The following is a 14,674-nucleotide window of genomic DNA, read 5'->3' on the forward strand; positions in this document are numbered from 1 at the left end:
AAACATATAGACTCAATATCTTATAAAATTTAAATATGAATAACTGAATTTTTTAAAATAAATCAACCATTTTTTGCAATTATTCGTAAAATATTTTGCCGAGAGTTAAATAACCTGTAACTATATGTGTGCTTTTACCTCGGGCGGTTCATTCTCTCATTTTTGGAAGAAGTTACCTAGTTGTAATTAAATCTTCAACAACCTAAATGCTACATTTAAGTAGGCTTATCTATGTCAATACTCCAAACTTCTTAGAGTTTCTCTTGTTATTTATTTTACGAAGAAAAAAGACTTTAATGAGAAGCGCATTATACAATGCAAGCGTGTGTGTTCTCAAACAAAAAAGGTCATCCATGAAAGAGTATCTTCATCGGTGAAAGATAGGATAAATAAATCAATGTATCTTAATATAGTATCTTAAGGCCTCAAAAAATTCTGGAAGATAACAAGCATTGAATAGAGAACAAAAATCAATGTCCATAAAATAATAGTTGGAGCAATTTTAACAATTGGGGCCGATATAGGGTGCCTTAAACATCCAACAATTTGAGTTTTTTCACTATAACAGACTTGGAAGAACATTCAAAATCTCTTGGTCCATCAAAATAAGAAATAAAACAGTATGAGGGAAAAGCAAACTCCACTATAACAGAAGAAATCAACAGGAAAAGGGGAAATGGATGGGACATGTATTAAAATTGCAAAGACAAAATTTCAGAGATGTTTCACTCTCTTGGGGCCCCTGATGGCAAAAAGAAGTCCGAGGAGTGACTTGGCAAAGGCAAATGCTGGTGGGTTTCACGAGAGAGGTCTAAATCAACTTAAATGACAAATGACCATTTTGTTAAATGGTCTGTGTGAAAGATTGGGATAGATACTTGTTTTTAGGCTGCATGATTTTTAACATTTTTATTTGTGTTTAATTTTTTCTTCTTTTTTTAAAATTTTATTCTATTCATTTCTATTTTTTTTAACTTTCATTCAATCAGAAAAAAGGGAGAAAACTTGTTTTAAAAGTTTTTTATTTTTAATCATACTGTTACTAAAATAAAGGTGCAATATATTTGTATGTTTTAAATCTGTTATAGTTTTGTTAAATTTTTTTTCCTTTCTATTACTGTATGCATCTTTCAGTTTATGTGATTGCTTTAAAAGCATGAATAATAAATTAAAAGAATTAACATTGTTGTTTATGTATATTGTAGACATCTACAAAGGATTTGAAAATAATGCAATTAGGATCCAGAGGACTACAAGTGATTTTGGAACTGTTTCAACATTTTATTGTTCTTTTTGCAATTATTCAAGCTATGTTCTATCTAACGTCAAAAAACATCTCCGTAAACATACTGGAGAGCGACCTTTTGTTTGCAAATTTTGTTCAAAAAGTTTTACTCAAAAACATAATCTCAAGGTTCATGAAGCTAAACATAGACTCAATGAAAATTTTGTTTAAAAAATAAATTTGTTACATCTCACAAAATGTTCCCCAACAGTTAACAGCATGTAAATGTGCATTTTGTGTTTTTATCTCAAGTGATTTGTTCTCCTAATTATGAAAGAAATTGAAGACTTGTAATCTAATAAAACTGATTGATTTTGAATTAAAAATTTATATAGGCTTTATATCATTAAGAATTTGTAACATTACTCATTTTTAAATATTTATGTTTTTAAAAATCTTCTAAAAAATCTATTTATCTTAAAAATCTGTGTTTTATATTTTGTGAAGAAAAAAGGATTGTCACAAGAAATAGATAAAATAATGTCTGTACAGTGTGCCAAAAAAAAAAAAGCGGACCACTCTGAATAACTTTTGATTTAATGATTAGATCTTTATATTATAGGACTCAATCTTAATTATTCAAGAAGGTGACCTCAATTATGCTAATTAATTAGTGCAAGTGATATTTTAAGTTACGAAAACGTACTTTCTCTGAATAAACATACTTTTTTTACAATTGATTTGTGTTTTTGACCCCCAAAATATATGGTCCCCATAGTTAGGCAGGAGAGGGATCAAAAGTTTGGACCCCTTAATGTTAATTTTACTTTTTGCATATTTCGCCATGTCTCGAGAGCTTTTTAGGTGAAACGATAATTTTTTGCACACATATTAAAATTCGATTATCCAAAGATAATTCCATGCAAACTATAAATGTTAGTAAATATTTATTATTTTATTTAAAGATAGTTGAAAAAAATTTGGGTTGTAAAGAAATGTTGAATTGTTTTTAATTCTCCTAAAAAGTTCTTGAGATATGACGAAATAGGCAAAAATTAACATTAAGGGGTCCAACCTTTGAGTGCGTTTTTCAAGCCATTAAAATTGAGTCTTAGAACATAAAGATCCAATCATCAGATTAAAAATTATTCAGGGTGGTCCATTTTTTTTTGGCATACTGTACTGTACACGAACAAAAATAATTTAAAGAAGTATAATAGTTTTTATGTTAAAACAAGTATTGTCCGCAGGACTGTGAGACACAAAATAACAGATTAACTCAAATAATAATGCTTGTTAATAGTATCAAAATTATAGTATGGTTTTTGACCCTTTCTGTTTCTAATTAATTATGTTTTATATTTCTAATAAGTTTTTAAAAATTTATTTTTTGTTTTTCATCTCAAATGCCTTTTAAAAAGATTGTTATGTGCTTTAATTTTAAATTCAATGCTATTAAAAATAAATGTACAATTTTTTTGGAAGTTTTGAATAAATTTGAATTTGTTTACATTTTCTTTTTTATCCTAATATTTATTTTAGGGGCCGTTCAAAAAGTACGTACACAAAAATGGAGAAATTTTAACCCCCTCCCCCCTTTTCGTGCATTACCGTACATAAGGTCTTACTCCCCCCACTTAGAGTACATACATTTTATCAGTCTACCCCCCTTTTTCATAAAAATTAAAATAATTATGTTTTAAATAAAATTAAATATTTATTTAAGGAGTGTGTATAAAAAAGTCAAATTTAAATTTGATGCATGCTTATAATGTACGTACTTTGTATAATACCTCCCCCCCTCCCCATCATACAAAACCGTACAAAATAGCAAATCCTCTCCCTCCCCTTCGGGATGTACGTACTTTTTGAACGGCCCCTAATTGAATATTTTAAAAAATATTAAAAATGAATTAACAATCTCCAAATGCTAACATTTTGTTTATGTATATTGTAGACATCAACAATAGAGCTGAAAACAATGCAATTAGGATCAAGAAAACTTCAAGCGGTTTTGGAAACATTTCAACATTTTATTGTTCTTTTTGCAATTATTCAAGCTATGTTCTATCCAATGTAAAACAACACCTTCGTAAACATACCGGAGAGAGGCCCTTTGTTTGCAAATTTTGCTGTAAAAGTTTTACTCAAAAACATAATCTCAAAGTCCATGAAGCTAAACATAGGCTTTAAAAGATTTTAATAAGTTGGTTTGATTAATTTGTTCTTAAGTTAATAATGTTACTTTTATGTGCAGAAAATTTTTGTATGTTTTTATTCGGAAATTTCTTTCATTTGAAATCTTAACTATTTATGATCCTATTTTTGCTTTCTTTTAGAATTCCTCTTATTCTCTTTATATAATTTCAGTTCCTTTTTGTTATTTTATCCTATTTTTGCTGTTAAATATGATTTTATTTCTACTCTTTTGAAAGTAATTGCTAATGAGACCAATGTCACTAACATACTTTTTGCTGTAGAAGGGTGATAGTTGTCACGCAATGGCATCATAACCGATCAGTTGTCAGCCATCGTTCTATAATATTCACGCCTGAAAGTTAAGCATGTACTTGTTTTACTCATGAATCCACAAAAAGGGACCATATAAAATCATTCCAGTTGTCCATCTAATTTAAGATTTCTTAACAGATTCTGCTGTTAAAAAGTAGACAGCTTGGCTGCTTTCCCCCTCTATATACTGCTTTTGAAAATCGATTGAAAAGACTGATAGTTGCTAGTTATCTTCCATTTCTTTTGATCAGCAGCATTGAATATCTGTTCCTTTTTTGGATTTATAGCATCAATGCTCATTTTAACCTTGTGAATTGGAACCTAACCCAGAAGAAAAAGAACTTCCAAATCTAGGATCTGAACAAACCTGCCCGTGAGGAAATTTTTAGATAAATAAGGAGAGGAAACCCTCCAATAGTTAAAGGGGTTTAACCCTTGAGCCATCTGCATCTGGGCGGGGGGGGGGTTTACATCAGCTCTATTCAGTTTAATTCAGGATCAGTATACGAATCGAGCATTCATCAGCAGTATTTTTTGTTTTATAACTGTTGTTGAACAGCCAACCCAATTTTATGGGTTTACGACTACTAATCTTCTACTCTGTACCCTTGTAATTTTGAACCCAATCCAGATGACAAGGAAACTTCTGGATCGAAGATGGGGAGAAGTTTGCCTTTGTGGAGGACTTTTTTTTGATGGAGCTAACCCGCATTTGCTCTACATGGAGAGGAAGACCATGAGAACCTCCCACGGTTAGCCTGATGGCAAGGGGACTCTAACCCATGATCTGTCTACCACTGAGGATATTTCACATCAGCACTGTGGTCGGTGCAGTCCGGATGCGGAATTCGTAACGACTGGGATTCGAGCCCGTTCCGCCTCATTGAAATGGGCCCACTTTAGCCCCCAAGATGTCCTAGCTATTTTTTTATTTTTTGCATGACAACTACCGCCTTCTACTGAGTGAAAAATGAACAAATCCTTTTCACTCTGGCAGCAACTACGTTTTAGATCTGCTTCAATTTTTCTGTTTACAGTGGTTTTAGTTTACAGTTCACTGATCATTATTAATTTCCCACACCTAAAGCTATGCTTTTAAACCATTGTGGCATCTTTGCATATCCCAATGTGTTTGTACGTTATTGATATTTTATAACAATTAGAAGTAAATAAATGTGTTCTAAATAATAAAAAATTTAAATATTTATCTAAAAAAATATTTGATTTAACTTCTTTTTTTTTCTCTCTATTTTATCTTGTAGTGACTAACAAGGAAGCTAGACATATGTTTATAAAAAGGCATGAATCTGTGAGTGAATTTGGAAGTCTTGTAACATACTCTTGCCCAGTTTGTGATTATACTAGTTATAAACTACATAATGTCAAACAGCATGCTCGTCAGCATACTGGAGCACGACCTTTTGTTTGTAGATTTTGTCATAAGGCGTTCACTCGAAATCAAAATCTTAAGTTTCACGAAACAACTAAACATTGAATTATTTAAATTCTTTACTTCTTCATTTGTTATAACCTCAAGAAGTATTAACTGTAATTTGTTTATACTGTGGTAATAGTATAATTGAACTCATGACTCAGACGATATCTGGAATAATCAAGAAAAATTTTCAGATTTGTTTCTCAATAAAGTTCAAAAAAATGCCCTGCCGTTTATTGAACAAAGTTTCATTGCTCTTCTCACTGTACGAGTGCATTATGTGTCTTCATTGTTTAACTTTCCTGCTTTTTGTGACACACGACATTAACTCTGTTCATTATTTTTAATTCATTTGTTATTAACTAACCATTAACACCTTTCACTCGAAATCAAAATCTTAAGTTTCACGAAACAACTAAACATTGAATTATTCCATTTCTTACTTCTTCATTTGTTTTAACCTCAAGAAGTATTAATTGTAAATTGTTTATACTGTGGAAATAGTATAATTGAACTCCTGACTCGGACGATATCTGGAACAATCAAGGAAAATTTTCAGATTTGTTTCTCAATAAAGCTCAGAAAAATGCCCTGCTAGTTATTGAACGAAGTTTCATTGCTCTTCTCACTATATGAGTGCATTATGTGTCATCATTGTTTAACTTTCTTGCTTTTTGTGACACACACCATTAACTTTCACTCTTTGTGCATTTTGTAATAGTTTTGTGCTAATTAACCACACATTTACGGAGGAAAAATTTGTATAAACTCACCATACTTACAGGTAACATCTTATCTATAAGCATCGTTTTTTTAAGAATCTTTTTCACCTACAAAAAAAATTGTCCATCAGATGTTAATAGTGCATCTTACGAATACAAAAGCAACTGAATCACATTTCAAGAATAATGTGATTTACTGTAAGGTGCATTTAATCTGTGCCCATTTGTTTAAATGTGAAATGAGGTACAACACATGTGCACACTTTATAAAAGTTTTGATAAACTTTGTATATTGCATGAAATATTTTCTTTCTAAAACAGTTTATTAGCAATTATAAAAATACATCTTAATGTATCAATGAGACATTGCTTTCTTCACTGTAAAAAAAAAGTATCTTGTTTGCATAAAATTTTTTATTTGAATTGTGCATACCTCTAGATCATACTGTTTTATCTTCATTTCTTTACTTAATTTGTTCATCTTTGTGTCTAAATTAAAATGGTTCTGTACTGTTTCATCAAATCTTAGAGAGTTATGCCTTTCTCTCATATTTTTTTTCTCCATATAACTTGAGGGTAGACTACTTTCATACATCACACACAGAGAGAAACATCCATGCCTTGAGCAGGATTCGAACCCGCAGCCATTGACTTCACAGTCGCCCACCTGGTCAGCATAGCTTTTAACTTCATAAAGCTAAATATTGAATTATATAATAATAAATGCAACTGATGCATATTGTACCTTTGTTTTTTTTTTGTCCTTCAAAAAGTGATTAGTATAATATTTTTGTGACTAGTATAATATCTGTTTTAATAGGGAATCATTCTGTTAAACTTTTAAGAAATAATATATTTCCACTCTTACGTCCTTTTCTTAAAAATTCATTTCAATATATTTTGCGATTAAGGAAGCTGTTATAACATATAATTTTTGAACTTCACTGCAAGTGGTTTGAATTCTTTCAGATTCAGGGATAATGTTTTGTATAGATATAAAGAAATATTAGTATATATATTATAAAAAAATATTTGTTTCATTATGATGTGCTTTTTTTTTTACATGAAGATTAGTTTTTTAGGGTAATCGTATGAATTTATATCTTAATCAATGTTTTTGTTTTGTAAAATTGACTTAAATTTCCGCTAGAGTATAATTTAAACCCTTTTTCTTTAAAAATGTAATTTTTTTTTAAAGCATGAATTGATTAAAATTAATTCTTTAAAAAAACATTATTAAATATTTGTGTTTACAAAACATTATATTACTTATTAGAAATTTATATATAATGTAAAGCTCACATTTCCATATATGTTCCTTTCATCTTGTAGAGACTGATTTGGGAGCTGTGAATATAACAATTAAAAGACAGGAATCCTGAAGTGATTTTGGAAATATTGTGATGTATTCTTGCCCTTTTTGTAATTATTCAAGTTACAAGCTATTTAATGTTAAACAACATGTACGCAAGCATACTGGAGAACGACCTTTTGTTTGTAGATTTTGTCACAAAGGTTTCACTCAAAATCATAGCCTTAAGCTTCATGAAGTTAAGCATGAATACAAAATGATACGCAATTGATGTTTATGATAAATGATTCTATGCATTTTTCTATCTTTTTTATAAAAATAATATTTGGGAATCTAATAAAAACATATAATACCCATTATTTTTAATTTTTAAAAATAATTCAACCAATTATTTAAGTTTTCTCAAGAAAAAAAAATTCTATTTTGGATTATTAAATAATATTTTATGCTTTTTATAGTGGTTGTTTGCTTTTTTACACTTTTGTTATTTTCTCATAAATTACTTAATATGATTTTTGAAATTTAATACAAGTAATTTGCATTATTTTACCCTTCGGGAAATAATTATTCTATTACATATTAATGGAATTTTCCTGTATTTTATTGTATGTGTTCGTAGTTTAAAACTTGTGTCATTTCCTTGTCTTTCCTATTTTATAAGATTATGCCATAGTATTATGTATTTTCAATTTTTAAAACTCAATTTAAGGCAGTTGTATAACTTAAGTTTTTTAAAATAAAAGCATCCTGTTTAAATATTAAGAAGTGATGCATGTCTGGGTTCGAATCTCCCCCAAGTTATAGATGTTCTTTCATTCTCTGTTGTGGAAGCAACTTTAGCCCACCTAATATGGTGCCCTTGGAAATCTGCCCTGTAAATGCCTGAATTGACGAAATGTTAACACAGGTGGGCATTGGAAATAAAATAAAAAACTGTTTTTTGTTTTGATATGAAGAAATATTTTCTATGTTTTATTGGGATTATTTGTATTTTCACATTTTTTGTTGTTTACCCCGGAAAATTTAGCATTAAATTGAATTGTTTTAGCATAATAATAGAATTTACAACTTTCTTGAATGAAGTAATATTTCCGGTTAATTATTATTATTTTTTTTTGTTAACCCATTATTCCCATATCAGTCTAACATTTCGTTTTTGTAACATTCTTTACATCAGGTTTTGAAGTGTGTTTAAAATGCTAATGGGAACAAATGTAGTCAACATTATACTTGAAATAGTTATGGATGTTGTACTTAGCATTTGTAATTGAAGTTCTTTTTAATTGATAAGCGATTTTGTCTTTGTTCAATTCTAAATAATTTTAAACCTTTATTATGATTCTGTGAAATAAACTGCAGATTTGTAAAATATTTATTTGAATATATCTTATTGTGGCCTTAAAACCAATGCCTTTTGTAAAACTGATTGCTAATTATATATTGTGAATGACAAATATGTCATTGTTCCCTGTGCACTTCGTAAATAGAAAATGAAAAATGCATAATTTTGTTGTTTAGTTCTTTTGATAAATATTTAAATTTAATTAAAAGTTTAAAAATACTGTATAGTATTATTGTATAATTTTTTTATGAATAAATTTTGCAAATATTTGATGAACTATCGAATCTATGTCTTCATTTAAGTCTAATAAAATCATAGTAAGCCAAGCTGTGAAATCTAATCCTTTCAGTTTTTAAATAGTAAACTGCATAAAGAGAATAAATGTGAGTAAAAAATATAAATTGATATCTAACCTAATTTTTCAATAGTAAACTGTATTAACACAATAAATGTGAGTAAAAACTATAAATTTAATTAAACATAGCCAAATTCCAATTGTTTACATTAAAAACATATTTTGTAAAAATTTTCAACTAGCAACAAAAATCTTTAAAAAGTTTGTCCAATCATTACAAAGCTTTTTAATAAACTACTATTATAATTATTATTATTTTAGTTTTAATGGAGATATAGAGTCATTCATCTATTAATTTTAGCTATTCTTCAAAGTAGTGATTTCACATTAATAAAAGTGTAGTTATTAGACAAAGAAAGATTCTATAACTAAGATTTACTATAATACCAAATAACCTGTAGAAGTTCTGTGTGGATACTAATATTTATCATCTAAAATTTATTTTCTGCTAGATTTTTATTTCGTTTAATGCCAGTTCATAAATGCAAATGATGTTTGGGATCCATTTTTGAGGTTCAAATGAAATAAATTTTTTTTTAAAAAAATAACTTTTATTAGAAGTTTTAAACATTCCGATAAACTTTTATTGTTAGTTAGTAAATAAAATTTTCCAAATATAGTTGATAAACAAAAGACACACTAGTGAAAAATTTCCTAGTATTATTTTCCATTAGTAAAATTTATAGTAGTGAATTTGAAATATCAGACAGATATGGTGCTCGTAAACTTTTTATGCATTAAGATTATCTTATGATTTATGCTCAAAATATGTTGTTCCATTATTTTTAGTAAATATTTCTTTAAACATTAAAAATTTTTTGAAATTTGAAAGTAGGAAAAACTTTTTTTTTTGGGGTGCGAAAGTAGATCTACCTCCTCGTGGTGCACCCTGGTAACGTCTTTGACGGCTAAAAGATCTACTAATTTTGGCATATAGTTTGCCATTTCTTTGGAGACCATTTTATTTGATGGCTTAAGATAATAGAAATTTTCCCTTGCAAGATTGTTTATTTTTTATTATTAAAAGATTGCTCACATGCAATATGGAATTGTCTTGAAATGTTTTTAGTTACAACGTTTGAATTAAACTGATATGCTTTTAAAAAACAGTTATTACTTCGCTGTATTTATTTGAATGTAAATTTCTTTCTTTATTTTATTTTTGTATGTATTAAAAATTATTGCAGATATTTCAGTTGAAACATATTCTGTGTTTGGTTTATATTTTGCGGCTTAAATATTTCGGCTCCACTTCTTAATGTCTTAAATCCTGCAGATAATATTCATAAGGATAAAATACTTGTTAAAATACTTATTCTTAATTTTTAACTGATATTTTTTCTAAACAACATACAATTAACGCAAAAAAATATATGTATTGTTTATGGGCAAAAATACCAAGGAAATATTCTGGGGCAGTATCTTAGATGGTGGAATGATACATTAATCCTTGCAGTGATTACATGGCACTTGGCGCTGTACCAGCCTCCTATTTTCAGTATGGTTTTTAATCGAAGCTGAAAGATAAGCCTTCAGCAATTTCTTGAGAGATTCTATGTATGCAGCTGTTTAATCAATTTCATTTTTAAGGTATTTTCATTTCCTTTTGTCTCTAGATCTTTTCTAGTGTTTCTGCACCTCCTAGGTAATTGTAATATTTTAAGATGGACTATATACTGAAAGCAAAATGTTAACCCATGGACAAAATACGTATTTCATACAGTTTGCAAGATTTTTAGTCGAGTCGGGCTGGGGACAATAATATTTACCCTTTTTTTTTTATTTATTGTGACAAATGAACATAGATATATATGTATAGTTCTTATTTTAAAAATATTTATTTATTTTTAGGTATTCAAATGAATATTTATATGCAAGAATATGGTGGGTATCCTGTGAAACACAGAGTGTATTCCTGTTCCTACTGCTCCTATGAAACTGTCAAAAAGTTCAATTTGAAGACTCATCTACTGATTCATACAGATGATCGTCCTTATAAGTGCAATTTTTGTCCCAAAACATTTCGACAAAGAAACCATCTCAAATCCCATGAATTGTGCATACATAAAAATGAGCTTAGGTTGCTTTGAAGAAAGCATTAGTTTTCACAAAGCAGTTTGTATTTTTTCTTTTTCATGATTTTCAGATCGAAAAGTTTTGTCTATCATATAGTCAATGGAATAAATTTATTTTTTAATTATTTATTTTATTTCTCAATTTTTTCTCTCTCCCTGATATTGTATTATAGATTGGCCCCAGAAATCCATATAGCAATACAAGGTTTGTTAGCTTCCTTGCATTGTAGTATAGATTTCAAGGGACTGGAACTCTGCTTGGATTGTATAATTTTCTTGTTAGTAATTTTATATTCATAAGTTAAGAACTCGTTGCTTCTTAGCACACATGGGCCATTCATGTTATTGAAAGCGGCAAATATTTTTGAAATCCGGTGCAGTAGTTTTTGATCTGTACTTTATATTTTTATTTTCTTGTACATTTTTGGTTTATTAAATTATTACTTTTTATGTATTTCTTTGATCAATTTTACTATCGCAAAATTTTATTCTCACTAAAAAGTGTTTTTTCTTAGTTTAATTGCTGTTAAGTATTTTTTAATAACAACAGGAAATCTTTTATACAGTGTTTAAAAATCAATCAGATTAATTCCGTATTAACCATTTACCAGATTTGTTGATTTATTTATTTGCAATTTAACCTGATTGTTTAATACAAGCTCACCTATGGTTGACATCTTGTGGTTTGTCAATTCTTTTCTCTTGTTTAATTTATTAGTAAGTGGCTAATTTTTGTTAACTTTTTAGCATTTGATTTACTCATTCAGTGAGTGCTGTAGGGTGTCTACCAATACAATCATTCAATTCCGATTATATATAAGTATATAAGACATGTTAACTCAATTCTATGTTAGGGTACTTTTTCATAGAGGAAGGTTGACATTGTCAATAACACTCGCCTCTTATTGGTGACTCAGACGTGATCTGAATCTGAACACACCCACTTAGATTCGAGCATGCCGATTTCGATAAATGGTCCTCATTGAACAGTTGACTTGCTATCTGTAACTGTGACATTTTCGTCATTACGCTGTTGCTACTCATCGATTACACGCAGGCATATTCACTCAATTCTATGTTGGGGTATCTTTTCACAGATGAAAGTTGACATTGTCGATAACACTCGTCCCACAATGCGGATCTAAGCTTGCACGTCATGTATGCAACCGCTTTAGGGGCAAGCTAGGAGGGTGTGCATAAACTAGATAAAGTCTGAAAAAAATCTTTTTTAAGTATTTTTCATTTTTGCCTGCTTAAAAACAAAAATTACAAGCAACGTATATTCCCGAGTTGTGGAAAAATATTTTTATTTCTTCGCTACAAAAGAATCCTACTAGATGCTATGTAGCATTTCTTCTTTTTGCATCCAACCCTCATAAATACATACCCAAATATGGACAAGTTATACTCTGCACATGATGTTCAGTCATGTGCAGAATATAACTTTTACCTCATTAAGCTTTTAGGAAAACCCTTTACTTTAGCTGCCAACTCTACTAGATTTTCCAGCAAACTACTGGATTTTTCCTATTTCTGCTGGTCTACTGGTTTGATAAAAATTATTCTGGTTTTTGTACATTTTAGAAAATTCTCTAAAATTGAATAAGTTTCGTAAAAAAATTCCTATTGAAATAGCATTTTTTAACAGATAATTGTTTGCTTGAATATTTAATTGCGTATTACAAATACATAATGAAGCAAGCCTCATTTATAAGAATCAGTTTAAAACTTTTTTTGTTCTAAAATATTCAGTTAATTTCTATTCAGAACTCCCTTTTTGAATTCATTTAATTATCTTTGATGAATTAAATGCCTATTACTATTCAGAATTATGAGTGAACATAATACATGACGATTCAAGTTCATTTAATGTCAATCATAACTGGAAAATATTGCAGGTTTTCTATTTTGATGACTATAAAATTCCCTATGTGTAAAATATTTAGGACACTATGCAGCGATTATTATGAAATCTATATTATTTTGTAAAATCAATTGGACTTTTTCCTATGCATGTTCGCAGCTATGCCTTTAGTATATCAACTTGACTATAGCAATTTCAATTTTGAATATGTCTAAAAAAGTGCTTCATGTTGTAGTAGCTAATTTGCAGCTGAAAAACATGTTCACATGTTTTTAAATATCAAAATGTCAGTTTCTTTTTTTCCCTCTAGAAATTTCATGCAATTTTGATTTGCCAATTTCTGCCGCAACATAGATATTTTAACAAAAAACCACTATTATAATATTGCTTAAAAAAAGAAACGGGTGAGTGACAGTTCCCAAATCTGTCCTGTCTTTTCCGATAACACTACATGCTTTTTCCTCTCAGGTTTTACATATGGTTGGCTGATATAATGATTTTTTTGTATTTCAACAAATACTTGTTCTTAACTTTCTAAAGATATATTTCATGAAAGTGTTAAGCAGTCAAACGTAATTGAATTATCTTTTTTCTTTTTTTAGAACTTTTCCATTGTGATGTTATGTTGGAGAAAAACATGAAGATTAAGACATATGCATTCCGTGAGCTTAGAACATCACATAATTGCTCTTACTGTTCTTATGAGTGCTTCTCACGTGGGGACTTAAAAAAACATTTACGAAAACACACTGGAGAAAAACCATACATCTGCAAGTTTTGTAATAGAGGCTTCAGTCAAAAACATAGACTTAATTCTCATGTGTTGAGCATTCACCCTTCGGATATGTGATATATTCACGAGTCATAAATTGAAATAATATAGATCTAGTTTTAAAGCATTAAATATTTTATAAGGTTGTTTAAATTTTAGAAATAAAATGTTTCTAGTTTAATGCATTTGAAAGTGTCTTACTTTCTGTCATAAAAATGTTTTACAGAATACGTTAACAGTAATGTAATGTAAAAGCATGGTGATAAATACAGTGGAACATCCAGGAAAGACCACCTCTGTGTAGCAACCTACTCTATTTACGACCACTTTTGGGGGGCATGGAATTTTTTCCATAGAATTTGTGTTCAAGAAAACCTTTAGGAGAGACCACCAAAACCTCTCCCAGTGACCGCATCTGCACCAAATACTGAAAATATTAATTAAAGAAAAAGGAAAAAATATTAACAAAACCAATCAGTAGATTAAATGTATTCAAAATATTGTGTGAGGCTTTTATTTATAGAGCTCTTTTTGACAATCTTAGAAAGAGATCTACAATCTCATGTTGTAGTCAGAGTGCACTAAAGACGATGCTATCAAAGACTTACTTTTAGAGTTGAAAGGTAAATAAAAGAAAAAAGTTATTTTAGAAAAAACTAAGCAACTCAAATTAACAAACCTCTTCTTGTTAACTAAATTTTATGTAATAAGATTAAATGTAAACTTGAACAAAATCCTAATCGTTTATTTATTCAAAATAATTAAATCATTCATAATTGGTAAGTTTGTTTTTGCACATAATTATATATGTAGGGATCGTTTTTATTGATGCAAAATTTTATTCATCAATCTTGTTTTCATGCCGCCAACACAAGTGGCATTTCTGCACCAAGAAAATCATGCTAACTAAAATAAAATTGCATGCAAAAAATCAAGTACCTTTGATAACGTTTTGAAGTCAATGGACATAAATTCTAAAAACGACCAACCTTCACTAACCATTTTACCGGGGCACAGAGAGTGGGAGCTCCTGAGATGCCTCACTGTATTCAAATGCATTT

General features: G+C 29.2%; 1 protein-coding gene across 1 annotated transcript; it reads left to right on the forward strand.

Annotated features, from left to right (window-relative positions):
• The first annotated feature begins 31 nt into the window (after positions 1-31).
• Positions 32-8,823, forward strand: LOC122268917 (uncharacterized). The gene is made up of 2 exons (XM_087156401.1): positions 32-1,453; positions 3,143-8,823. The coding sequence occupies exons 1-2, from the start codon at positions 1,157-1,159 to the stop codon at positions 3,416-3,418; spliced, it is 573 nt and encodes a 190-aa protein (XP_087012527.1). The 5' UTR covers positions 32-1,156; the 3' UTR covers positions 3,419-8,823.
• Positions 8,824-14,674: the final 5,851 nt, after the last annotated feature.

The sequence above is a fragment of the Parasteatoda tepidariorum genome, chromosome 2, assembly GCF_982258835.1.
Source record: "Parasteatoda tepidariorum strain Cologne lab strain chromosome 2, Ptep-v5.0, whole genome shotgun sequence".
Lineage (NCBI taxonomy): Eukaryota > Metazoa > Arthropoda > Arachnida > Araneae > Theridiidae > Parasteatoda > Parasteatoda tepidariorum.

Excerpts from the sequence above, each read along its gene's own strand:
- LOC122268917 (XM_087156401.1), top strand. The coding sequence starts at position 1,157 with ATGAATAATAAATTAAAAGAATTAACATTGTTGTTTATGTATATTGTA. Across the intron at positions 1,454-3,142 it reads GACTCAATGAAAATTTTGTT|CAATCTCCAAATGCTAACAT; the intron begins TAAAAAATAAAT and ends AAAATGAATTAA.